The 24,308-nt window shown below is 55.1% G+C and overlaps 1 protein-coding gene across 1 annotated transcript; it reads right to left on the bottom strand.

Annotated features, from left to right (window-relative positions):
* Positions 1-3,849: 3,849 nt before the first annotated feature.
* On the bottom strand, positions 3,850-24,239 carry ZNF775 (zinc finger protein 775). The gene is made up of 3 exons (XM_042975072.1): positions 24,164-24,239; positions 13,448-13,511; positions 3,850-6,395 (listed from the first exon to the last, which is right to left on the bottom strand). The coding sequence occupies exons 2-3, from the start codon at positions 13,476-13,478 to the stop codon at positions 4,834-4,836; spliced, it is 1,593 nt and encodes a 530-aa protein (XP_042831006.1). The 5' UTR covers positions 13,479-13,511; positions 24,164-24,239; the 3' UTR covers positions 3,850-4,833.
* Positions 24,240-24,308: the final 69 nt, after the last annotated feature.

The following is a 24,308-nucleotide window of genomic DNA, read 5'->3' as shown; positions in this document are numbered from 1 at the left end:
CGGGGCTCACTAGGTGGACAATCACCCCCGCTTGCTCCTGCAGTACCCGCGGGGCCTTCCTCCAGCTCTCCTGCTCTGGGCTCGGTCCCCAGGGCTTTCCTGCTCAGCTGGGCAACCACTTCCCCCCTCACTAGCTCCTCCCATCTCCCCCGAATTGGACAGCGGTCACTAACATCCCCTTCCAAAGCACCTTGTGCTGACTTCCAGTTGGGATTTAGCACACCTTTGTGTTCCCACCGGGCTGTGAGCCTCAAAGGGCGGGGACCATGTTTTTGGCCTCTCTGCATCCCAAGCGCCCAGCATATAATAGTTCCTCAGTCAATCTCTGTTGAATGAATGAATGTAGGTCTGCAAGCTCCATCTGGGAGCGTGGAGAGAAGAGATGCCACCACCCCCCCGCCCCCAGCTAGCCAGCCAGCGTGCTGATGTCTTGTAAGGAGGGGGGGGGGGGGGGCGGGGTTGCAGGGAAGGCTACGGCCCCAGCATTGGGGGCTGGGAGACCCCACCGACCCCCGTTCGGAGATGTGGGGCTGTGGGTGCGCGGTGTCGCCTGCACCCAAAGTTTCTCTTTCCTTGACACTAAAACCCAAAATGTGACCTATGATCAACTCAGCCAAGCCCTTAAACTTGCAGCTGGCCTACTTAACACAGGTGGCGACTCCCTCCTTACGGGATGGCGCTCTGGGGAAAAGCCCATTCTTCTCTTTCCACAATAAACGTCCACTTGTACAAATGCTGTGCAGGTAGCCACACATGGAGTTCATCAACGCGACGACTGGAGCTGCTATTTATTGAGCGCTTGCTGTGGGCCGGGCACTATACTACATGCTCTCCCACAGGCTATTTGCACGGGGTCCCATAGCATAGGTGGGAAAGGCAGAAGTCCGCCCCCGAACTCTTCTGACTCTGTCCACTATTCCCAACAACAAAGGAAAGCTCTTTCTAGATTTACACGGTGGCAGGGAGAGAGACACAACATTTCTACCCCTTCTCGGCAGGAGCATTACTCCTAGAACTGTACTGTCCAATAGCCACGTGTGGCCATTTAAATCAATTAAAATAAAACAACATTTTAAATTCTGCTTCTCAGCCTCACAAGCCACATTTTAAGTAGCCAGTAGCCACATGTGGCTGGTGGCTAGGGTATCGGACAGCACAGCTATGGCATGTTTTCATCATCACAGGAAGTTCTACCGGATAGCGCACCCCTCCTTCCAGATCTGAGTAACCTAGGAGACACCACTCTCTTTTGAACCCAAAAGACAAGCTCTAGGATACCATCCGTTTCTCTCTCTTCTCTGCCACGATCCAGTAAGAACACTGCCATGTGAGAACACACTGTTTCCAGCCGCAACACTCCTCCTCTTGCCAAAAGGTCATTTTTTTGTTTGTTTTGCCAGACGACTTGATAAAAGGAAAAGGTCTCAGAAGCATCCCCCACACCCACCAGGAGCTACCAAGTCCCTGCTGGTCCCGCGGCCTCCCTGTGGGTGCACCTGCTAACAGGGTTTCCAGCCTATTCTCCCTCGGGCACCTCCCTGGGGCTGGGCAGCAGGAAGCCAAACCCTCCTGAGGAGGCTGCCCCCCTGCCGGCTGACTCCTGACTGGGAGCTTATGTTGCTTGCCAAAGAACCACCATTTTCCAAGCTCCAGGGTCATTTTTCTTAGCTCCCAGCCTGCTTCTAACACGAGGATGATGCGGGCACTTCCGGAAACCCCAGCTCCACCAAGCTCATCTGGCCCGTTGGAAGCTTGACTGCGGGGTCCCTGCCGCAGACCTGCACTTACCTGGATGTGGACAGAAGTCTTTTAAGATCCTGACTGGCTGGTGGTTGTTTTCTGTTCCCCCGTGGAACTCTTTTCTCTCCGCATGCTCTAGAGTATTCGGGAGTGTAAGCCACTAGGATAGACCTGACCTCCTTCCTTGTCTGATTTTATGACATGACGTTTCCTGAGTATTCCCTGGCCTAGTTTTATTCTTCCCAAATGAGCGGGGATGAATATGGAAATTGACGATCCAGGCCACCCTGGGAGAAGCCTGGGGTCGGGACAGTGGAAGGGGCTTGGCTAACAGGAGGCCTGGCACCTGCCCTTAGTTTGTCACTTGAAACGCGACCTGGCGGACAAGTCCCTCTGCAACATCCCGCTTTCCCGGATCACTGCCCTGCCACGGTCAACGACCCGCAGCGAGGCTAAGTGACACGATGAACAAGGAAGCTTTAGTAAGGGGGCTGGGGGCTGCTCTTCAAGAGCTGGCCGTACAGATTGTTCTGAGCTATGTGTGTATCAGTGATTTTCCACGAAGGTTCATGAACTCCTCAAGGAGAGGGGCCCTGACTGCTATTGGCTGAATTGCGTCCCCCTCCAAATTCACATATCGAAGCCCTGACCCGCCCCCCAGGTGATGGCATTCAGAGACGGGTCCTTTGGGGGGCAGTTGGGTTTCAGTGAGGTTGTGAGACTGGGGTCTTCCTGACGAGATTAGCGTCCTTGTGAGAAAAGGAAGAGACGCCAGAAGAGACGCACCCCTGTCCCCACCGTGTGAGGACACAGAGAGAAGGTGGTTGTCTACAAGCCAGGAAGCGGGCCCTCACCAGGAACTAAATCTGCCAGCCCCTTGATCTTGGACTCCCAGCCTCCAGACCGTGAGCAAATACACGTCCGTTGTTTCAGCCCCTGGCCCGTGGCACTCTGTTGTGGTGGCCCACAGCGTCACTCCAGTTTGGCACAGCGCCTGGCACACAGTAGGCTTGTTTAGTGAACCGATGTTTGCCCTCCCCTGACCTGGTCCATGGGGCAAGCATCGCAGTACCTCTCTGCTCTAATGGGACCCTGTCCCCCTTGTGACCCAAAGCACTCACTTGTGAGGACCGGTCACCTCGGGTTAGTGAACGGACAGCCTCATGAATGTGCACAGGGAAGAAAGCTGCAATTAGACCTCGTTAACCCCTAGCAACACAGCTGTTTGATTGACTTGGCCATCAAACACAGGCCTTTGTGGACAACGGCCCGTTCTATTGTACAGAAACTCCCATCTGACTGAGGCCTTCACCGTCTGCCTGCACTGCCCCTCAGGCACCTGATTTGACAGGGCTCCAGGGTCTCACAGGCTGCTGTCCTTCCCGACAGCAGCCTTCTAATGCAGGAATGGTACTCCGGGACGCCTTCCTGGAGGAGGTGGGCTTTGCTGGAGTTGGCCTCAGGATTTGCTGAGTGGCAAAGTGGAAGAAGCAGATGACTCCCGAACTTTCCCCGTGTTTCAAGTAGGTGTTGCTGAGATCCCGGGCCCTTGGCCTCCCTGAGCAGGGCAGCCTGGGACAGGAATTGCAGGAGGGGGCAGGCATTACAAGGGAGGTAGGGCAGCACCTAGCGCCTAGAAGAACCCTGCTGGGCTGAGAGCCCAACTCTCACATCCGTGCCAACAACTGGGCCCAGCTCGCCCAGTGGGAGATTCCACACAGCAGCGTTCGCAATGGAAGACCTGGACCAGTTGGGCAGCTCGGCTGAGCGCTGACCGTTACTGGTGCCCCCATTAACCCAAGTAAACCCCGTCGCCTCCACAGGTCTTCCCATGATGCTACAATAATCAGAGCTCCTGCCAGGTGAGGGGATTCAATAGAACCTGAGAACGTGGTGGCCAGAAGCCGAGCTAAATCCGGCAGCTCCTGGAAAACAGGTGGCACTTCCTCGAGTTCAGAGAAACCGGCGGGCCCCTGGGACACAGGCAGGCACAGTCCGTCCTCCTACAGAATGCTAGGGTCCCCTCTTTTTCCTCCCACCTCCCAGCTCTCCACCCCTAGTGCCCCAACACCCACCCTCCCCTCCAGAGGCCCAGCCTGGAGCCCCGCATCCTGGTTTTGGAAGGGACCTCTGGGGACCAGAAGTAGAGGAGGGCATGTGGGAAGATACCAAATGGCTTGGAGAGGGTAGGAGGGTACTGCCCCCCACCCCCAGCCAGAACCAGGCATGGGGAGCTGCTACGCTCAAGGTCGAGCTCCCTGTCCCGGTCCTGGGGGCAAATGGATGCCTCAGAGCACACACAGACCTAGAGTTCCAAAAGGGCAGCTTACAAAGGACAGTGAGACCACGTGAGACCGTCCATCCTTCATTTTTTTCTCTTCTGCAACACTGACATTGAGAAGGATCCAAGTCAGTGACGGCCACTGGGAGCGCCACACGAGGGCTTCTTTTCCTGCTGTGGGCCCCTCCCCAAGCTACTGAACCTCAGCTGCCACCCACCCCTCTGGTGCCAGTCTGGCCACCACACCCATACCAGTCCCAACGTCCAGCCCGCTGTGGCAGCACCCTGGGCTTTGGGGCGCTCAGGGTTGAGAAGGACCGCAGAACCATTCAGTCCTTCCAAACATATGCACTGAATGGCCATTAAGTGCCAGGCACTGCCCTTGACATTGGGACTGTGCTTGACCCTCCTCAGCCGCTACTGCTTGGCTTCTGTCCTTGCTATACCTGCGCGTCTGTTAAAACTCCCCGCACTAGACTGGCCTCTGGCCATCCGGCAGCCTGCAGGGGACAATCAGTCCAGCCCTGGGCCATTCCCCACCTCCCTCCCACCTCCGAGGGACAGACGGACACATCCGGGCTCCTGAGTGAGCAATGCTTCCTCTTACGTCCTCCCTGAGCCCACACTGGGACCTCTACCTGTCCCCTTTGGGATGCTACTGGAATTCTGTTCTCTAGCTTTCGGAGCCTGGAGGAAATCGCCTTTTGACGGGGGTTTACCCCCCGGGGTCGTAGAAGCCACCATTCCTGGCCACGCGCACCCCCACAGACATCCCCTCCCGCCCCCACGAGTCCGCTTGGGTCCGAGGCGCACTAAAGCGCCTGGTCCTTGGCGCTGGGGGTGGGCGCCAGGGCCCCCCGGTGCACGCGCTGGTGCTTGAGCAGGTGCTGCTTCTGGCTGAAGCCGCGGCCGCACGCGGCGCACAGGTAGGGCCGCTCGCCCGTGTGGTTGCGCCGGTGCCGCGTCAGGTTGGGCTTCTGGCTGAAGCGGCGGCCGCACTCCGGGCACGGGTAGGGCCGCTCGCCCGTGTGGATGCGCTGGTGGATGGTGAGCGCCGACCACCACGAGAAGCTCTTGCCGCACTCGTTGCAGATGAACTGGCGGGGCTCGCCCGGCCCGGCCAGGCCCGCCCGCGCCCGGCCCCACGGCGCGCCGCCCGGGCCCCGGGCCGCCTGGGGGCCGCGCGGCGGCGCCGTCAGCCCCGGGGGCGCCTCGGCCTGCGGCTCGCTGCGCACGGCGGGCCCGGGGCGCGGCGGCGCGGCGGCGGGGGCGGCGTGCGCGCGCTGGTGGGCGCGCAGGGCCGCGCGGCTGGGGCGGCTCTGGCCGCGGCTGGGGCAGCGCGCCGCCTGGGCGCCGGGCAGGTGCGTGCGCTGGTGCTTGAGCAGGTGCTGCTTCTGGCGGAAGCTGCGGCCGCAGTGCAGGCAGGGGTGCGGCCGCTCGCCGGTGTGGTTGCGCAGGTGCCGCGTCAGGTTGGGCTTCTGGCTGAAGCGGCGGCCGCACTCGGGGCACGGGTAGGGCCGCTCGCCCGTGTGGATGCGCTGGTGGATGTTCAGGGACGACCACCACGTGAAGCTCTTGCCGCACTCGTTGCAGATGAACTGGCGCTGCTCGCCCGGCCCCGCGGCGGCGACTGCGGCCCGGGCCCCCGCCTGGCGCCACCAGCCCTGGCAGAGCCCCAGCCAGGCCCACTCGGGGCGGCCCCGCGGCGGCCCGGGCCGCAGGCGACAGCCCCTGCGGGCGGCGGCGGCGTCCCGCAGCAACTCCTGCAGCCCCGCGCGGGCGCCCAGGCGGTCCCGGGCGTGCGCGCGCTGGTGGATGCGGAGGCCCACCTGGTGGCGGAAGCAGCGCGCGCACTCGGGGCACGAGTGGGTGGCGGGCCGCGCGTGGGTCTTCTGGTGCTTGAGCAGGTGCTGCTTCTGGCTAAAGCGCCTCGCGCACTCGGGGCAGCAGAAGGGCCGCTCGCCCGTGTGGTGGCGCTGGTGGCGCGCCAGGTTGGGCTTCTGGCTGAAGCTCTTGCCGCACTTGCCGCACAGGTACGGCTTCTCCCCGGTGTGGGTGCGCTGGTGGATCTTCAGGGACGACCACCAGCTGAACCTCTTCCCGCAGTCCAGGCACACGAAGTGACCCTCGCCGGCAGAGAGAGCCCGGCCCGCCAGCCCCCCGGCCTGCTCAGGGGGAGGGGCCCATCTTGGACCCCCAGGCTCCTCCTGTCCCCCCAGGGCCCGAGGCTTCCCCACGGTCTGGCATGGCGGGAGGCCCCGATGCTGCTGGAAAATGTTTTCCTTATCCTTCTCGGAGAGCACGGCCTGCGGCATCAGCGTCTGCAGCAGCCACTCGGGCTTCTCTTGCTTGATCTTCATCACCGGCCCATCTCCTGCCGGGGACAGAGAGAGAGTGGATGCGGAGGGTCACTCACTGCTCGTGGGGTGGAAGGAAAGAAGTGCCAGGAAGGCAGAGCAAAGGCAACGGGGCAGGAAGGAGGAGTGCAGAAGGCAGCTTTTAGGAGGAAGTAAGGGGGTATAAAGAAGAGAGCAGGGACGGTAGAAAGGCAGTAAGATAAAGGCAGGTCGGGGTGCCGGGAAGGGCAAAGAAGAAAAGGACAAGAAAGGAAGAGAGGCTGATGCCCCGCCTTCTCTGCCCTGAGGCCCTGAGATGCAGGGAAGGTTAAAGAAACCAAGCCAATGACCCCTCCCACCAAGCAGAAAACGGACAAGCTTCCAAAGCATCTCATTCTTTTTTTTTTTTTTTAATGTTTATTTTTATTTTGAGAAAGACAGAGACAGAGAGAGTGCAAACAGGGGAGGGGCAGTGAGAGGGGGAGAGAGAGAATCCCAGGCAGGCTCCGCACTGTGGCTGTCAGCCCAGAGCCCAGTGTGGGGCTCAGTCTCACGAACCATGAGATCATGACCCGAGCTGAAATCAAGAGTCGGACCCTCAACCGACCCAGCCACCGGCATCTCATTCTTTTTCTAAGAGGATCCATGTGCCGGGAGCTTGCAAAGTGAGCGCACGCCCGGCCCCTCAGTGTTTGGGGGGCCTAAGCTCCACTCCACTGCCAGGCTCTCCAAGGCAGCCGCCCCGGTGCCTGAGCTCCTCACCTTCTTGGACCTTGGCTGTTCGGGAACTTCACCCTGTCTCCAACAGAACAAGAACAAGAAAGTAGGCCAGAAAGGTCTAAGCACCCAGAATAGGTGCTGCACCATCCTGACTAAACCCAGGCTGCTTTACTCCCCACGCAGCGCCATGAGCTCAGGTCTACAGGGTGTGTGTTTCCCTGCTCGTGGACATAAGCCGTGATGGAAAAGGTCTGCTACAGACACTAAATACAGACTGTGTGATTCCACTTAGATGGAATTCAAGAGCTGGCAAAACTAATCAGTGAGTTAGAAGTCAGGGTAACGGCCCGCCTATGGACAGTGTTGTGACTGGAAGGGGGCCTGAGGGGCCTTCCGGTGTCCTGGCAACGTTCTCTTTGTCAATCTGGGAGCTGGCTTCATGAACATGTTCACTTTCTAAGAATTTATAGAACTTGTGATCTGTGCCTTGTTCTGTGTTATACCTCAACAAAAAGTTTACATTCAATAAAAAGCAGGTGGAATTGGGGCGCCTGGGTGGCTCAGTTGGTGAAGCGTCCAACTTTCGCTCAGGTCATGATCTCTCAGTTCGTGAGTTCGAGCCCCACATCGGGCTCTCTGCTGTCAGCACAGAGCTGGCTTCAGATCCTTGTCCCCCTCTCTCTCTGCCCCTGTCTCTCTCTTTCTCTCTCTCTAAAATAAATAAACTGAAAAAAAAAAAAGTAGATGAAATAAAACAATTGTGAACAAAAAAAAGAGAAACTCTAAATAAGTTCCAATATAAAAAAAAAAAACAATAAAGTAAACCCAAGGAAGTAGGAAGAAGGGATTAATAAAGATAAAAGCAGAGATTATAGGATAAAGGGAACATAGAGATATAAAAAGGAGTCTAAAAATCCTAATGCATAAATGTTGTATCAGTTTGAAAAATCTATATAAAAAGGATGATTTTGTGAGACGATATCAATTAACAAAACTAACTCAAGAGGAACTAAAAAAAAAAAGAAAATGCTAAAAGATACAAAAAGGACAGCTAACGTTCTAACTCGAAAATGGGTAACAGTCCTCTTAATTATAAAAACAGGTTCTACTAAAACTTCCAGGGAAGGTTTATCCGCAGCATGCATAAACTGTGACAGTGACTAGGAAGGGGAGGGAGCCCCCAGGCTAGCATGGTCCAGTGTCTATAAGACGAGGGCAGAGCAGGCAGGAAACTATAGGTTTAGCATTTGAAAGTAGACACCAAAAACAAACAAGCAAAAATACTAGCAAAGCAAGTTGAGCTGGGATCTTCCCCAGGAAAGCAAAGACGGTTCAACATAGTTCATGACATTGACATTTTAAATGTGAAGAACTTTCTACAATCTCAATACGTAAAAAATGTCCTATGACAAAATTCAACATCATTTCTGGAGGGAGAGAAGGAAGAAGGGCTGGAGGGAGGAGGCTCTTAGCAAACTAGGAATATGAGGAAACTTCCTTAGGTTGACAAAGAAGCTGCACTGGAGGCTGCAGCAAATGTTATAACTAAAGGCAAGACATCAGAAACCCATTCAAGTGACGAACAAGGTGATGCTCACCGTCACTGCCACTCTTCAACATTGTCCTTGCGGAACTAGCCAAAGCATAAGGGGAAAAAGAAAAACATATATAAATATTGGAAAGGAAAAGCGTCATTGGCTGATAATTATTCACCTAGGAGGTGCAAAAGAATCTGACAAAATATTAGAAATAACAGGGTCAGCAAGATTGCCAGATACAAAAACATACAAAAATTCCTTTTTAAAAACGGCAATAAAAGCTATGAAATAACTGGGAATATACCTGATACACATGCAAAGCTTATATAAAGGAGGGGCGCCTGGGCGGCTCAGTCGGTTAAGCGTCCAAGTCTTGATTTCGGCTCAGGTCATGATCTCATGGTTCGTGAGTTCGAGCCCCACGTTGGGTTCTGCACTGACGACTCTCTTGGGAAGCCGCCTGCTTGGGGTTCTCTCTCTCCCATCTCTCTCTGCCCCTACCCCGCTTGCGCACGCACACACATTCTCTCAAAAAAATAAACTTAAAACAACCCTTATATAAAGGAAACTATTAAACGTTATTGGAGGGATAAAGAAAAGGTAACGAAAAGGACAGAAACATCATACTCCTAGACGAAGAGGAAGGAAGCTCTTCACTCCAAAACATGTTTAAATTCGGTGTCATCCTGGTGAAGCAAATTACAAAATTTCTGATGTGCATAAATCATCCAGGAGACAATAAAATGAGCCAGGAAGAATCTGGCTTCTGCACCACTGAAAGCTAAAATACTACCCCTGCATACCTATTCGAACGGCCCAAATCCAGAACACCGCCAACACCGAATGCGGGCCAGGATGTGGAGCCGCGGGAACTGTCACCCGCTGCGGGAGGCAATGCAGAATGGTGCAGCCACTTTGGAAGACAGTTTGGCAGAAGGAGACCTACGCTCACCACACGGTACAGCAACCGCTCCCCCAGGTCTACACCCAAAGGAGGTGAAAACCTCTGTCCACACAGAAACTTGCACCGAGATGTGGATCGCACAGGCAAACCGCACAGGACAAGTGCACGCGTGGGTGTGCCGGGGGCATGAACTGATTCAGACCTTTTGGAGAACAATTGGGCAACGCTTATTACAATTATAAATGTATCTGACCTTCCACTTCCTCCACCCAACAGTTTCTACTCTGGGTGTTCGTCCTAATGAATGCTTCCGTGTGAGCGGACAGAGGAATGTCTGAAAATATTCACTGCAGCGCTATTCGTAACCAGTACGATTCCCCATCAATAATACTGAAACAAAATTATCACTCCCTTCACAGTATGGAATAGTATGCAGCAATTTAAAAGAATACAAAGGCAGGGGCGCCCAGGGGGGCTCAGTCAGTTAAAGGTCAGGGTCTTGACTTCACCTTAGGTCATGATCTCAGGGTTCTTGAGTTCAAGTCCCCCGTTAGGCTCTGTGCTGCCAGCCCGGAGCCTGCGTGGGATTCTCTCTCCCTGTCTCTCTGCCCCTCCCCTGCTGGTGCGTGCTCTCTCTCTCTCTCTTAAAATAAATACATAAACTTTGAAAGAATAAAAAAAAAAAAATAAAAGAATACAAAAGAGCAGTATAGGGTGGCATAAAGATTTCTGAAACACTTTAAGGAAAAAACAAAAAACACAGATCGCAAAATGGTATCGTCTGACCCAATTTATGAAAAATAAAACTATGGACGTACATATGCACAGTCCAGGATGATTCACGACAGTGGTCACCCTGTAGACAATGTGGACAATATAAAGGCTAGACAGAAGAGGTCAAAGGGGACCCTTGCTTTTCCTGCATTGCTCGATTTTTTTTTTTGTTTATTCATTTATTTTGAGGGAGAGAGACAGAGAGAGAGAGCACATGTGCACCAGCAGGCGAGGGTCGGAGACAGACAGACAGAGAGACAATTCCAAGCAGGCTCTGCAAGGTCAGCACAGAGCCAGACACAGGGCTCCATGCCACCAATGGTGAGATCATGACCTGAGCTGAAACCAAGAGTCAGATGCTCAACCGACTGGGCCACCCAGGCACTCCTCTGCACTGTTTGAATTTTTATGAGGATACTCAATATAATTTTCAAACCTTTAAAACATTTTAAGAAATAAAAAGAAAACCTCCCCTCGAATCTGGCAGCCTTTGGTTCTCGGGCCAGAGAGTTCCGCCCTGCTCCACAGCCTTGCTGCCCGTCACAAGGACTCGAAAGAGGATATGGTGACCGTGGGGATGAACGTGGGAGTCACAGAAAGTACCTGTGAGGGGCCAGTTTTCCTCCTGGCAAAATGACCTTGTGAGGCCTCCGCAGGTGCTCAGTTGTGAAAAATCATAATTTGAAAATGAAAGTGGTGGCTTCAATCGCACATTGGCAGGAAGTGAATACCCAATTGTAAGGAGTTCACTTGATTATAAGAGGGTTTCCTTAGATGCACTGAAGTGTTGGGCGGCTGAAGTATTTTACGGGGCGGCTAGGGGTCCAAATTGGGTGGGTAGTGAATCCAAAATATACTCACGTGACAGGGTCCCAATTAATGCCCCAGAGCCCCACAAAAGCCACTGCCTTACTCTCATTAAACCTGACCTTGACGTTCATCATGGTGCCTGATGGCTGGGAAGGTTCACCCTCTCCAGCCAAAAAGAAGACCCCGGTCTGAGAGCCCAGAGAACGTTCCTGGCCACGGCTGCGGGGCCCAAGGAAGACACAAGTGCCCGGGTTGTGCATGTGTCGACCCCGTGAAGTGCATGCACTGGGACTTCTCCCTCGGGGCTCAGGTATTAATGTAAGGAAGACAGGCCTTGGCCTCTACCTGTGGAAGGATCCCTAAAACAAAGGTTCTGCTCCTCAGTTATCATAAAGAGGTTAATTTTTTTTTAATTCTAAGCAGTTCAGATAAAATAAAAAGGTGCTCTATGGGGAGCTCTTACTCCCCAGAGTTTCTGGGGTGATGAAAATGTTCTGGAGACGGACGGTGGGAGATGCTCGCACAACATTGTGAATGGACTTAATACCACTGCACCCACTGTACGCTTAAAAATAGTGAAAATGGTGACTTTCACGTTACGTATATTTCACCACGATAAAATAAATAGAACTTAAAAGGTGCTTAAAAGAGGTAAGCTCTTGGGGCACAGGGGTGGCCCAGTCGGTTGAGCATCCAACTCTCGATTTGGGCTCATGTCACAATCTCACTGTCGTGAGGTCGAGACCTGCATCGGGCTCCATGGTTAGTGGAGATTCTCTCTCCCTTTCTCTCTCTCTCTCTCCTCCTCCTCCTCCTCCTCTGCCTGCTGTCTCTAGTTCAAAACAAAAACAAAAAAAAGTAAGCTCTTAATTATCTGGAAACTTTGGCCAGCCAGGAAGAGTCCTCCCTAAGCCTGGCCAGCAGGCAGCGGAAGCCTGTGGAAGGCCCAGAGCCGCAAGGATGTGGCTGCAGCCCAAGACGCCCCCCAGTCCCCTGGTGCCTCTGTCCTCAGGGGTCAAAGCCAGTGTTCTTCCGCCTCTTTCCTAAGACCCCAGGGTACCCCAGAAGCTGCCACAGGTTGGGGAGAGGGCCCTGGCAGACCCTACCTCTCATGCCTGAATTAGGATTCTCCTTACGAGTTTACCCGGGGAAAGGTTCCTTCTGCTAAAATGTTTGGAATCATGTCCTTGGTTTTCCTATAATTATGGTAATGTCAGCATCGCTCACACACACACACACACACACACACACACACACACACACACACACACACCCTGAGGACTCAGCCTTCAAAGTGACAGGGCAGCGGTGGGTGGCAATGCTCACCGAAGTCTGTGTCAGGACCCAGCCCCAGAATGTGTGGTGTCCATGCATCATACCAGCCCCTTGGAGCTGGAGGCTTCCTTCCTGTAGTACCCTACCGGCTGATTTCTGTCCCCATCTTAGGTTCATCGCGACGTTTATCCTGGGAGGGTTGGGGCTCTGGAGGGGAGGGGAGGTAAAGGAAACTGAGTCACTGAGCCTAGGGGCAGCATTCCTAGGAATGGGCCCTACCCTCCTCCCAGGACCAGAGCCATTCTGCAAAAGGGTGGCTATACTCTCCCCAGGGCCTGCGAGGAGGCTGGGGATTCTGGGGCGGGGGGGGGGGGGGGCGGGGGGCGGGGAGTCTTCCGCTGAAAGCACAGGACTTTCCACTCACAGGAGCACCTGCTTGAGAGACACCAAAACTGATGGCCTATTTCCTCCCATCGGACCGTGAACTCTGAGTGACCCCAGGAAGCCTTAATGGACCAAACTGCACTTGGTGATGGAAAACCAACAGGGATCGTCCCACCCGGAGTGCTGGTTTTCAGAGTTAGATCCGCACGCCCGCCGCGCACTCCCTGTGCCACACTTAGCAAGCACCTCGCTCACCCTCGGGCATGGCTTCCTACGCGGGTGTGCACACGTCCCCTTGCCTGGTGAGTCACAGCGGACTTTGTCATTGTATTAGCTCCATAGTCTGTCTTCTTTCCATTTTTTTTTTTTAATGTTTATTTATTTTTCAGAGAGAGAGGCAGAGAGGGGAGGAACAGAGGATCTGAAGCAGGCTACAAGCAGACAGCTGGATGCGGGGCTTGAACTCACAAACCAGGAGATGGTGACCCGAGCTGAAGTCGGACACTTAACCGACCGAGCCACCCAGACGCCCCTTCTTTCCATTCTTTGACATGACCTTCCACATCCTGGTCCCGCCATGCAGTTCTACAGGGAGGGCAGCACCACGCGCTCAGCGGCAGGGCAGGGGGGACGACCTGGAAAAGGAGGCCGCTGTTGGCTCCCACCCCTCCCTGTGCTCCCTTACCTGTGCTCGCACCAGCCAGGCCACCCTCCATCCGCGGAGGCCTCCGGGGCACCCGCTCTGCCGTCTGTGGGGGAGAAGGGGGCAAAGGAAGGACAGCTGGCCATCAGGACAAGGACCGAATGGGGCCCCCTGCCCTCCTGCCACCTCACAGAACATGTTCCCTCTTCATTAAGAGCTCCTCTGTCCATGACCTCAGTTGAAAGCGCAGGGCTTTTATAAGCTGCACACTTACCTGCTAGGCAGGAATTATTCTCATTTTATGAGGAGGAAACTGAGGCCAGGGAGGGCCACTGACATGACACGAGTCACAGGCGTGGCTGAACAGTGGCGCCGGCGAGGCCCCATGTCTTCTGACTCCCAGACCGGAGCGTCACGCCCACGGGCTCAATACCGGCAGGGGAGGGTGTGACAGACACCACCCCAGGAAACTCAGCTGAGTCCAGAGACCTTCCTGAGTGGCCGTGAAGACACCCTGGAAGGCAGAATTGGTCCTCCCAAATCACCGGCCCCTCTGCTGCCCCCTTCCACCCCTATTCCACCTGAAATCACACACAGGCCATACGGGGTGCTGGTTAGAGTTCACCAATCTGGGGCTCATCTCTTTTCCTTTAAGTTTATTTATTTTGAGAGAGAGAGAGAGAGAGAGAGAGAGCGCGCACGCGCGCCAGTAGGGGAGAATCAGAGAGAGAGAGAGAGAGAGAGAGAGACAGGGCAAGAGAGAATCCCAAGCAGGCTCCACGCTGTCAGCACGGAGCCCGACTTGGGGCTCAAACTCACAAACCGTGAGATCGTGACCTGAGCCTAAATCAAGAGTCGGAGGCTCAACGGGCTGAGCCAACCAGGCGCCCCTCCCCCGCCTTTTCTTTCTTTAATGCTCAAGGCTTTGGACACATCCTGACCGGCTCACTGTCAGGGACAGGTCACTCTGCTGGGGGGCCCCAGGCTTTACACCTCACATGCTGCCCGTCTGCCCGGGAGGCTCTACCCTGGAGCCCCGTGCCGCCTTTCAGGTCTCTGCCTAAATGTCTTCAGAGTGGTCTCCCCAGGCTACCGTGTACAAAGTCACAGCCCTAACGCCACTTCACGTTCCTCCGTGACTTTCCGCCACCTGACGTGGTATGTATGTGCCTGCGCTTCTCCAGGTCACAGTCAGAACTTCCTTCCTGCGGCTCGGCCACCTCACGAAAAGCCGTGTCCTGCTCTTCACCTGGGCCCTCGAGAAGCCCCATCCCAAAAGCGTCCCCCTCCCCTCTCCCAGGTCCCCTTCCAACAGCCACTCCCGGACAGGGACCCAGGCTGGGAACCTGGGCCCTGCCCAGAGAGGTGGGGGCAGGGGCAAAGGGCAAAAATGAATTTAAAAAATAGGTAAATCGGGGCACCTGGGTGGCTCAGTCAGTTAAGCGTCTGACCCTCTCAGATCACGATCTCACGGTTCGTGGGTTTGAGCCCCGCATCGGGCTCTGTGCTGACAGCTCGGAGCCTGGAGCCTTTTTCAGATTCTGTGTGTGTGTGTGTCTCTCTCTGCCCCTCCCCCACTCATGCTCTGTCTCTCTGTCTCTCAAAAATGAATACACGTTAAAAAAAAAAAAAAACTTTTTTGGGGCGCCTGGGTGGCTCAGTCGGTTGAGCGTGCGACTTCAGCTCAGGTCACAATCTCGCGGTCCATGAGTTTGAGCCCCGCGTCGGGCTCTGGGCTGATGGCTCAGAGCCTGGAGCCTGCTTCCGATTCTGTGTCTCCCTCTCTCTCTGCCCCTCCCCTGTTCATGCTCTGTCTCTCTCTGTCTCAAAAATAAATAAACGTTAAAAAAAAAATTTTTTTTTAAAAACTTTTTTAAATAGGTAAATAATTTTCCCTGGGGCAAAAAGGGAAAGAGGCCCCTCCCTTTTCTTTTACAGCATTTACTTGAGAACAGTTGTCATTCTGAGTTTTTCTCTGCCCCTTAGAGATGCACGCAAATCTTTTTAAAAGCTACCACGAGCCTCTTGCCAGCTCTGCAGCCCAGGCCTCTTTCCCAAGGCCCTGAGAGCCACCTCTCTGATACCTAAACATCACGGGAGATGGTGACCCTGGGTCCCGCTGCCCACAGGAGGGAGGATGGGAGCCTGACTTCTGCGGTCGCCTGGCTCCAAGTTGCAAACCCACCTCCTGCCATAAAGATAGGAGCCGTGTATTTTTCCCTTGCATGAAGGCAATTAGCAAACACAGGTGGCTACCCCAATCACCAAGTAAATTCAGGATGAACTACGGGTGACAAATGGTACCATCGAGGAAGTGCTCTTGCCCGAAGACTAGTTACACTTTATCTTGAACGTGTGTGTGCACACACGTGCACGCACGCACCTGCTGGGCTGTGTAACAGGGTGAGATCTCTTTCTGTTTTCCTGATCTCTTAGCAGATTGCCTGTGATGTGCAGCTTTTTCTGGTTTAATGCTTATTCAATCGGAAAAAAAAAAACTGTTCTCTTTCTTTCCTCCTTTTGTGGGAGCTTTTCTGACTTGGCAGGAGATTTTGTTTTTAATTCTATTTCCCCAACAGGGGTCTGCCGTGCGCTCCTACTGTGGTTTCCTACAGACACTAAAACATGCTGGTGGTGCAGAGAAAAAGCGGGCGTCAAAGACGGGAGGAGAAGGCCCGCCGGGAGGACCCTGATGGATGCTGAGGCACCTGCCCTCACGCCCCCTCTTCCCTCCGGGGTTCCTGTGTGTGCCAGCCTTGGGGAAGCCTCTCACCCGCTGGAGATACAATGGCCCCCTAAAGAAATTCAGAGGGCTGACACCTCAGTTCGGGGAAAACTCAGAGGGGCCAGAGCCCCCGGGGCCACAATTCAAGGTGAGGACAGAGCTTAGGGCCCGGCTTCATTCACAAAAGCCATACACAACACCCTTGAGCCCGATTAGATCAGTGCTCCTTGATCCATTCTGTCTTCCAAGGAATATTAGGACCTAAAAATCACCTCAGGTGGCAGAAAGGCTTCAATTCTTGGTAGATAATTCACAGCGAGCCACAGAGCAGCCCCTCCCGTGTCCCAGGGTACTTCTTTCTGCCCCAGCCACACTAGGGCTCAGGGTGTGGTCCGAGTCAGCAGAGTGGGATCAGAGGGAAGGGGACCCGAGGAGACAGGGGACAGGGGAGACACAGAGGACAGCAACGGGGGGCAGGCCCCCAGGTATTGAGGGCCCATCTCCAACTGGGTGCTCAGGTGGGATGTGTCTGGAAAACGGGCCAACAGGTGTCCTGCAGGTAAAACCCTGAGGAGGCCAAAAGGTGGAAAGTCTCCGCGTGTGGCCACGTCTCTGCAGGTCTGTCTGCCAGGCCACCCTGAGCTGTGCCCTTTCTGCCTCCGCCCTGCTATACTGCTCTGCACGCCCCTTCCTACCCGCCACTCCCCCACCCTCCCTGACATACGGCTCACCTGACCTGGCCTGGAGTGCAGCCTGCCCAGAAAACAGAAGGAAACGAGGCTGACCCGCCACCCCCACACTGAGGGGTGCCCACACTGAGTCCCTGAAGGCTGCTCAGCCTGTCGTGCAGGGCCCTCACCCCAGTCTCCAAGGGCCTCCCCCCTCCCTGCTCAGCAAGTTCTGTGGATCTCGGGACAAACCCCTGGTCACCTCCCCCTTCCCAGCACCTGGCTCTGGGCCCGGCCCTCCCCACACTGGGTCAGACTGCAGTTGGGATGACAGCCCCCCAAAGAGAGGCCTCCAGGGTTGGAGGGGGGGGCAGCTGCATGACAAGGCCAGACCACACAAAGCGGGGATTGTGCCCTGCAGCAGGTGGTGAGGTTTGGGGGCAGGGGACGGTAACAAAGGGGCTTTGCTCTCAGCAGAAACGTGGGGGCAGGGAGGGGAGCGGACAGCAGCTGGGGTGAAGAGAAAGGCCACAGATGCGAGGGGCAGCGCAGGGACATGGCCACGTCTCCCCGCATGCTCCCAACCTCAGCCCCTGGAGCTTTTTCCAGCAGCCAAACACAGCCTTCTTCACAGATCAGGCCTCAGGCAGGAAGAACTGGATGGCACCTCCCGTGTCCTTTGTCACTGGTGGCGTGGGGATTGGCCACGTGCCAGGAGCGGAGGCTTGGAGGGGGTGGCATCTCCCCAAACCCTGGCCGAAGGCCCAGCTCCCAGGCCCTTCTCAGCCATGAGCTCCCCCCAGGGCCACACCCAGCTCCTCACCACCCACCACTGCTCCCCCAATAATCCCCGCCCCCCCGGAAACCGCTCTTCCCAAAGTGCCCCCTCCTCATCAAGCCGACCCCCTCTGCCACACCAGCAAGACTGCCATGCTTCCCGAATCCTCCGCTTCCATTAACCCCATCTTTCCCACCCCTCAGCTGGCCTGATCCCACCCGCTCCGCAGTGGATGGCCCACCCGCCCAGCCTCCCACCCTGGCCTCCACATGCTCTCATCCGCCTGGCCCGCTCCCAGCTTTATTTCCTCGGGTCCTGTTTCCCTGTGGGCAGGCACCACTTCTCATCTCCTTGCCCTGACCCACCGTGCTGGCTCACACAGGTCACATGCCCAGGGAACGGGACTCCAGACTGTGGCTCAGGACAGCATTTGCAAGGGGGTGGCCCAGCGGGCACAGGCTCCAGCCAGCCCCCACTCTGGGCAGATGCTCTCAGAATGTCCCCTGGGAACGGAGGTTCTGCCTCTCCTAACCTCGTTTATTGAGGGGAGTGCGGGACTTCCCTGAGATCTTGACATTGATCTGGCTGTGGAAAGAACGGGTGGTCAGCCAAGACTCCACTACGGCCAGGAAGACAGCCACTACCTACTGAGCACTTAGCCGGCGTCGCCCATTTCAGCCCTCACAACCAATTTCGGCTCAGGAGCCACGGCTCCGAGAAGTTAAGTCATTTGCTCAAGGTCACACAGTTAGTTAAGTACCAGAGCCAGAACCCAACTGGGGTCAGCCTGCCCCAGCCAGAGTTCTTTCCCCTGGACCACGCTGCCTCCTGGGAGAAAGTGCAGGACTTAACCAAACCTTAAACTTCCAATCCCTCGTTTTCAGGAGTCTGGCTTCTGTACCCACATGTGGTTATTCAGATTTACATAAATTCAAGTTTAAATTCAGTTTTTCAATCACACTGGCCACATTTCAAGTGCTCCAAGGCCTCATGGCGCTCGGGCTACCGTATGGACAGCGGAGGACATCCCCGTGTTCACAAAGCTCTGCTGGATGGCACTGCACTGGACTGTAAGCTCTGGGCTTGCCCTGCCCAGTCCCTGATATGCTCGACTTATAGGCACACCTCATTTCATTACGCCGTTTTCTAACACTTCACTGATACTGCATTTTTTTTGTTTTTTTTTTTCCAAACCGAAGGTTTGCGGCCAATCTGCACTGAACAAGTCTATTGGCACAACGTTTTGCAACAATATTTGCTCACTTTGTGTCTCTGCGTCACATTTCGGTAATTCTTACAATATCTCAAGCGTTTCCATTATTGTTGTATTTTTTTATGGCAATCTGTGATCAGTGGTACAACCTGCTGAAAGCTCAGGTGATGGTTAGCATTTTTTAGCAATGAAGTTATTTTTTAATTAAGGCGTGTACATTGTTGTTTTAGACATAACATATATATAATGCTACTGCACAGGTAACAGACTACTATATAGTGTGAACATAACTTTGGTATGCACTGAGAAACCAAAAAATTCACTTGATCCACTTTATCCCAGTATTTGCATTACTGCAGTGGTCTGGGAATGAACGTAATGTCTCCGAGGTATGCCTGTATACTGAATGAATGAATGAATGAATGAATGATTGAGTGAATGGAGAAAACAAATGAAGGAGTGCAGAGAGGGCTCCTCTGGCCCCAGTCCTTGGTCACTAATGACCACGATCTCAGGACAAGTTGATGATGTTTTTTGCCTGGGAATCCAATTTCAGTCAATATCAGTGGATGTTTTCATCTACCATACGGCAATCACAGGCATCCGAGAAGAAGCTGATATAAACACTAAATGTACACACAAACACATCCAGAAACCACCGTATCTAACATCTAACACAGCTGTGTAAACAAAAGTCCAAAGAGGCACAAATACAATACGGAGACTCTCATCCCTGAGATAACAGTTGCAAAACTATATGCAGAGTACGATGAAACTGAGGTGTTTAGAAACCCAGAGATACACCTGCAGACCCACAGAGACCAGCGTGCGCCAGGGCGAACCACATAAGCAGGGCACGGCGTGCTCGTGAAAGCGGAAATGTGGATCTTTGCAGGACACGAGTATCCTCGCACGTTCACGATCCTCCCAACCGCCCACTGCTTGAGAAAGGGATCTCAGGGAGACGGTAGCATGATGGGGGACCACCACCTGTTAGGTCACCTGCGCTGGGGGAAGGGACGGGATGAGGTCAGCCAGGCTGTCGCTGGCTGGGGAGAAGTCGGATCCACCCAGGAAGCCACAGATGGGAGCACTGGGGTCTGCTCAGCAAGCCCAGAGCAGCAAAAGCCCCCTCCCAGGGCCAGTCCTACAGGGGGGTCTAGCCCAAGAGGAAGCAGCAAACCCTTCCCCTGCGGCCCTGAGCCCCCCAGGGCTGGCCCCTCGGCCGGGTCTGCTCCCAAAGCCTGCCCCTCTTCTCAGGACCCGGTCTCTCACATGGGGCCCATGTCACGCCCAGACTGGGGATCAGGGCCCTGAGTCCTAAACCACCTGTCCTTGGTAAGCCACTTTGCCTCTCGGCCTCAGGTTCCTAAGGTGAAGGTGACTGACAGGCCTGCTCCCCAGGTTTGTCTCGAGCACCGAATGAGACAAAGCTGCAGGAACACTACATAAGCTTCCCGAAGCCTACACACCAGCGGTCTCTCTCTCTCTCTCTCTCTTCCATTCCCAGGGACTGAGAACAACCCACTCCCCACTCCCTCAGCCCTCTCCAAAAGGGCCACTGCCGCTCACTCTTCCTAAACCTTTACTCCTCCAGCTGCTTCAGAATCTTCAGAGGCCTCCGACGCCCACTCAGTCACCCCCAACCCTGCTCACCAGCGTGAGCCGGCCTGGCGGGAGGAAGAGGGTGTGCCCGGATTTTACTGTCGGGACTACCTCAAGGCCGCGCACAGCTCCATGTATGGCAGGTCACTGGACCCTCAGCGGCCCTGGGGGAGGAGAGGCTCCTGTGGGCGGGTGCGGGTGCCTAACAGGGTAGGGGCGGAGATGGCCCTGTGGGCAGTGGTAAGGAAGGCAGGGCTGGGAGCTGGGGTTGCTGAGAGCCAGGTAGGAGGACTGGACTAGAAGCCCTGGATGCTTCTGCTGGTTTGAGGCTCAAAGCTTCAGCTCTGTTGTGGGCAGGGTGTCGGTGGAGCCTGTCTCCCGGGACCTGTTCCAAAGCCACTGGGCCCTCCCCCAAGGCCAGTCCTACAAATGCCACTCCTGTACAAGGCCCGCACCCTGGGGTTGTGTCCCAGCTGGCCTCTGGATAGTCAGCTCTCTCCAGGTTTCAGGCCCCTGGACACCAGACCTCCCACCTTCCTCTCATCCAGAGTTTATGACCAAGGAGGACACACAAAACAGTGGATGTAAAATCTTATCAGAAACACAGCCCAACGGCTCTCAGGGCCCCAGGACACCTGCTTCCTACCTTACATGGCCTTAGGGCCCATAGACAGACAAGCAGGCCCAGAGGTCCCTCAGACCAGGGAGGTGTCTCCTCCACCACCTGGAGGCCCACCTCCATCCACACCCCCACGTTAGCATGCTCAACATCCTTCTGTGACTCCCACAGGACTCCCCAGCCCCTCCTGGGCCTCCACTCCGTCTTCCTCAGATCTCACTCAGCCCCGGGTGCGGTGTGGGTGTCCCACGCACCTTCTTCCAACCCCCGCCCCTTCTCCTGCTTCTACTCCAGCATCTTCAGACCTCAGTCTCCCAAACACAGGGTCCTCAGTCCTAGAAGAGGGGTCAGAGGTGGGGAGCAAGGGGAAAGGGCGGGCCACGATGCCACAGAAATTATTAAATGGTTATCTGGAAAACAAGAACACCTGTTCCTGTGTATAGAACTGTTGAATCAAGCAAGGAGGAAAAACAGTGTGAAAGGACTCTGAAGAACATTCACAAAGTGCAAGACAAATTATTTTTAGGTCACTGCATTGCCTTCACCCCCTCCCTGCCTTCCACATTGTAAGAACTGCACCTGAGGGTTGCCTGGTAAGAACAGCCCCGTTTAGTGGCTTCAGGTTCCTTCCGGCAGCATTCCCAGGGAACCAGGTCCATAGACAGCCCAGGCAGCTGCCTTATCCTCTCATGCCTGTCCACCTCCCCAAGGTCCAGGATTTCACCCCAGGCCAGTGTCAGAGGGCCCTCCTTCCAGGACCTCTGCCCTCACCTGCCCAACATTGGCACCTTTGCAGGGACTGCCCCACCCCCACCTCCCTGCCCCCGTGCCTGTCCCTCACCTGTGGCATTCACAGCCCGTCTCTGTTCACCCATCTCCCTTTAGAGGAGATCCTTCAGCCCCAAGTCCAAGACTCAGGAGACTGCTAGAGCCTGGGGACCCCCGTCACCCGATCTGAAGGCAAGGGATGAAACTGACTGCTAACAACACTTTGAACAGATGCCACGATTCCATTTATAAACACCTTTCCGCACGCCCTGCTTCATTCAAAAGAGCTTGGAAAGGGCAAGGAGTGCCACCCCACTTGTCAGATGAAGAAAGCAAAGCCCTGAGGTGACATCCCTTGCCTCAAAGAGTTAGACCTAAGGTCTCCTTCTGCACACCCCAACCACACTCTTCCCTCCCAGCCACCCCTGCGCTAGGAAATCTTGGATTCCTCAGCTTAACCCTCACTAGGAGGCAAGTGCATGGGTCAGACCACCTCCATGAAGTTCTGCACCTTGTCCCGGGTAGCCCTTGTCTCTCCAGCGGGGACAACGGGTCTTCATCAGGCCTCCCAACACCACAGCCACTTGTCACTACCACAAGGTGCAACTGTCCCAATGCATCGGTCACTAAGTTGTACTAATGCTATTTTTGGTGCCTGCAAGATCCTACTGCCCCACCTCAGTCAGGCCTCCCTTTTCTTGCCCAAAGACTGTAGCTTTATAGTTTTATAGCTTCTCTTGCCCCTCCAATCCATTCAGCACCCAGAACTCAAAAACTTTACCTAAAATTACAGTGAGGACAGGTTACTACTTTGCTTAAAATATTCCAGTGGGTCCCCACCACTTGCAGGTTCAGCTAAAAATGTCGTGGCAACACCATTTAGAGCCTGGCCTCTGCTCACCTCTCCTCACTGCCTCCCAGCTCCCTATTGTCCCAACATGTGACTCCCTGACCTTGTAGCATCTTGGCTCGCCCATGACCAGTCTTGGAACACTCTTGCCCAGCACTTCTCTGCCCAGCCTAGATCAGGGATCACATGGACTTAGAAGCCTTTCAGGGTATGCCACCCTCAGTTAGGGGCCCTTCTGTTTGACCTGTGCACCTGCCCAACCCAATATCATGTACATGGAATAATAATTCGTCTGGGGGCAACGGGGTGGCTCAGTCAGTTAAGCAACCGACTCTTGGTTTCAGCTCAGGTCATGATCTCACACTTCATGGGTTCTAGCCCTGAGTCAGGCTCCCGCTTGGGATTAATTCTCCCTCTCTCTCTCCCCCTCCCCTGCTCTCTCTCTCAAAATAAATAAACATTAAAAAGCATAATAATAATTCGTCTGTCTCCACAACAAGACTATAAAGATCTCATCATGGAGTATTTCTCTCTCCCCAACATCCAGCCCAAGGTCCCAAGTGTTGTAAACCATGAATGAAAATTCTAATAAAGAAACATTTACAATACAGAAATTTAAGTCCAAAACAGATTAGAAGCACTGAATCATGGAACTTTAGAGTTGAAAGGAGACTCTACCCTCTAATCTGTTCATTTTACAGATGAACAAGGACCCAAAAAGAACAGCTAATTAGTGGAGGCTGGACATCAGGCAGCCTCAAGCTCTTGGGCTCTGACCACACCCAACCCCAGGTCTGGCTGACCAGGACACACTCCAGTCTCCCTCCCACCCAGAGGACTGGAGGAGGCAGCATCTCTGTATCCATCCTCCACCTTTACAGGGGAAGAAGCCCCCAGCTCCTACCCCCATCCCCACTGAGGTCTTGACTCCGGTGCCCATTTTCCTGGAATGGAGGCTCCCCAACACACACACGCACACACACACACACACACACACACACACACGCACGCACTCTGTGGTGCTTCCCTCTTATTGTTCGCACTCCCAGTGTTTATGCCCACTCATTTACTCATTTATTAAGCACCTACTCTGTGTCACTCTGCGGCGAGCACTGGGGTTCCTGCCCTCCAGAAGCTCGGTCTTTCGCACAGCTGACACAGCTCCCAAGCATCCGGGCAGCGCCTGGGCAGAACGCGCCCGGAGGGACTAGGGATCAGTCCCCCGCTCACCACCCTGTCCCTCCCGCTCTCACGGCACCCCCCTCCTGCTCTCTGCCCCGGCCTGCAGCCCCTCCCACGCACGACCCGGGCCCCTTTCCCCAGGGGCTGTGTGGGGGTGGGGAAAGTTCGGGGCCGCGGCGTCAGGGGCTCAGGGGACCCGAGACCCCCGAGGCCGCCTCCAGCCCGAGGCTGGGTGGTGGCAGCGCGGGAGGAGCGGGCCGGGCGCTGGCCCCACAACACGGTCCGTCCCTCCACACGCCCCTCCCGCCCGGATTCGGAGGGACTCGGAGGGAGGAGACGGGAATAAATACCTTGACTTTGTGGTTAAGGTTAACGGGAACTGCCACCCCGGGGCGACTTGGGCACTGGGCTCCCCGGCCCCGCCAGTCCCGGGACAGGCGGGGCGGGCACCTGCTCTTGATTGGTTAATGGGCCTGGCCATCCCCAGGGCCGTCC

Source organism: Panthera tigris, chromosome A2 (assembly GCF_018350195.1).
Source record: "Panthera tigris isolate Pti1 chromosome A2, P.tigris_Pti1_mat1.1, whole genome shotgun sequence".
Classification (NCBI taxonomy): Eukaryota; Metazoa; Chordata; class Mammalia; order Carnivora; family Felidae; genus Panthera; species Panthera tigris.
The sequence above is the reverse complement of the archived record's forward strand: the minus strand, read 5'-3'. Positions and strand labels throughout refer to the sequence as shown.

What these genes read in the sequence shown, in the direction of transcription:
- ZNF775 (XM_042975072.1), bottom strand. Translation starts at nt 13,478, where the DNA reads ATGGAGGGTGGCCTGGCTGGTGCGAGCACAG. An exon ending in CCTGGCTGGTGCGAGCACAG is followed by an intron (nt 6,396 to 13,447) that starts GTAAGGGAGCAC and finishes TGTCCCCGGCAG; the next exon opens with GAGATGGGCCGGTGATGAAG.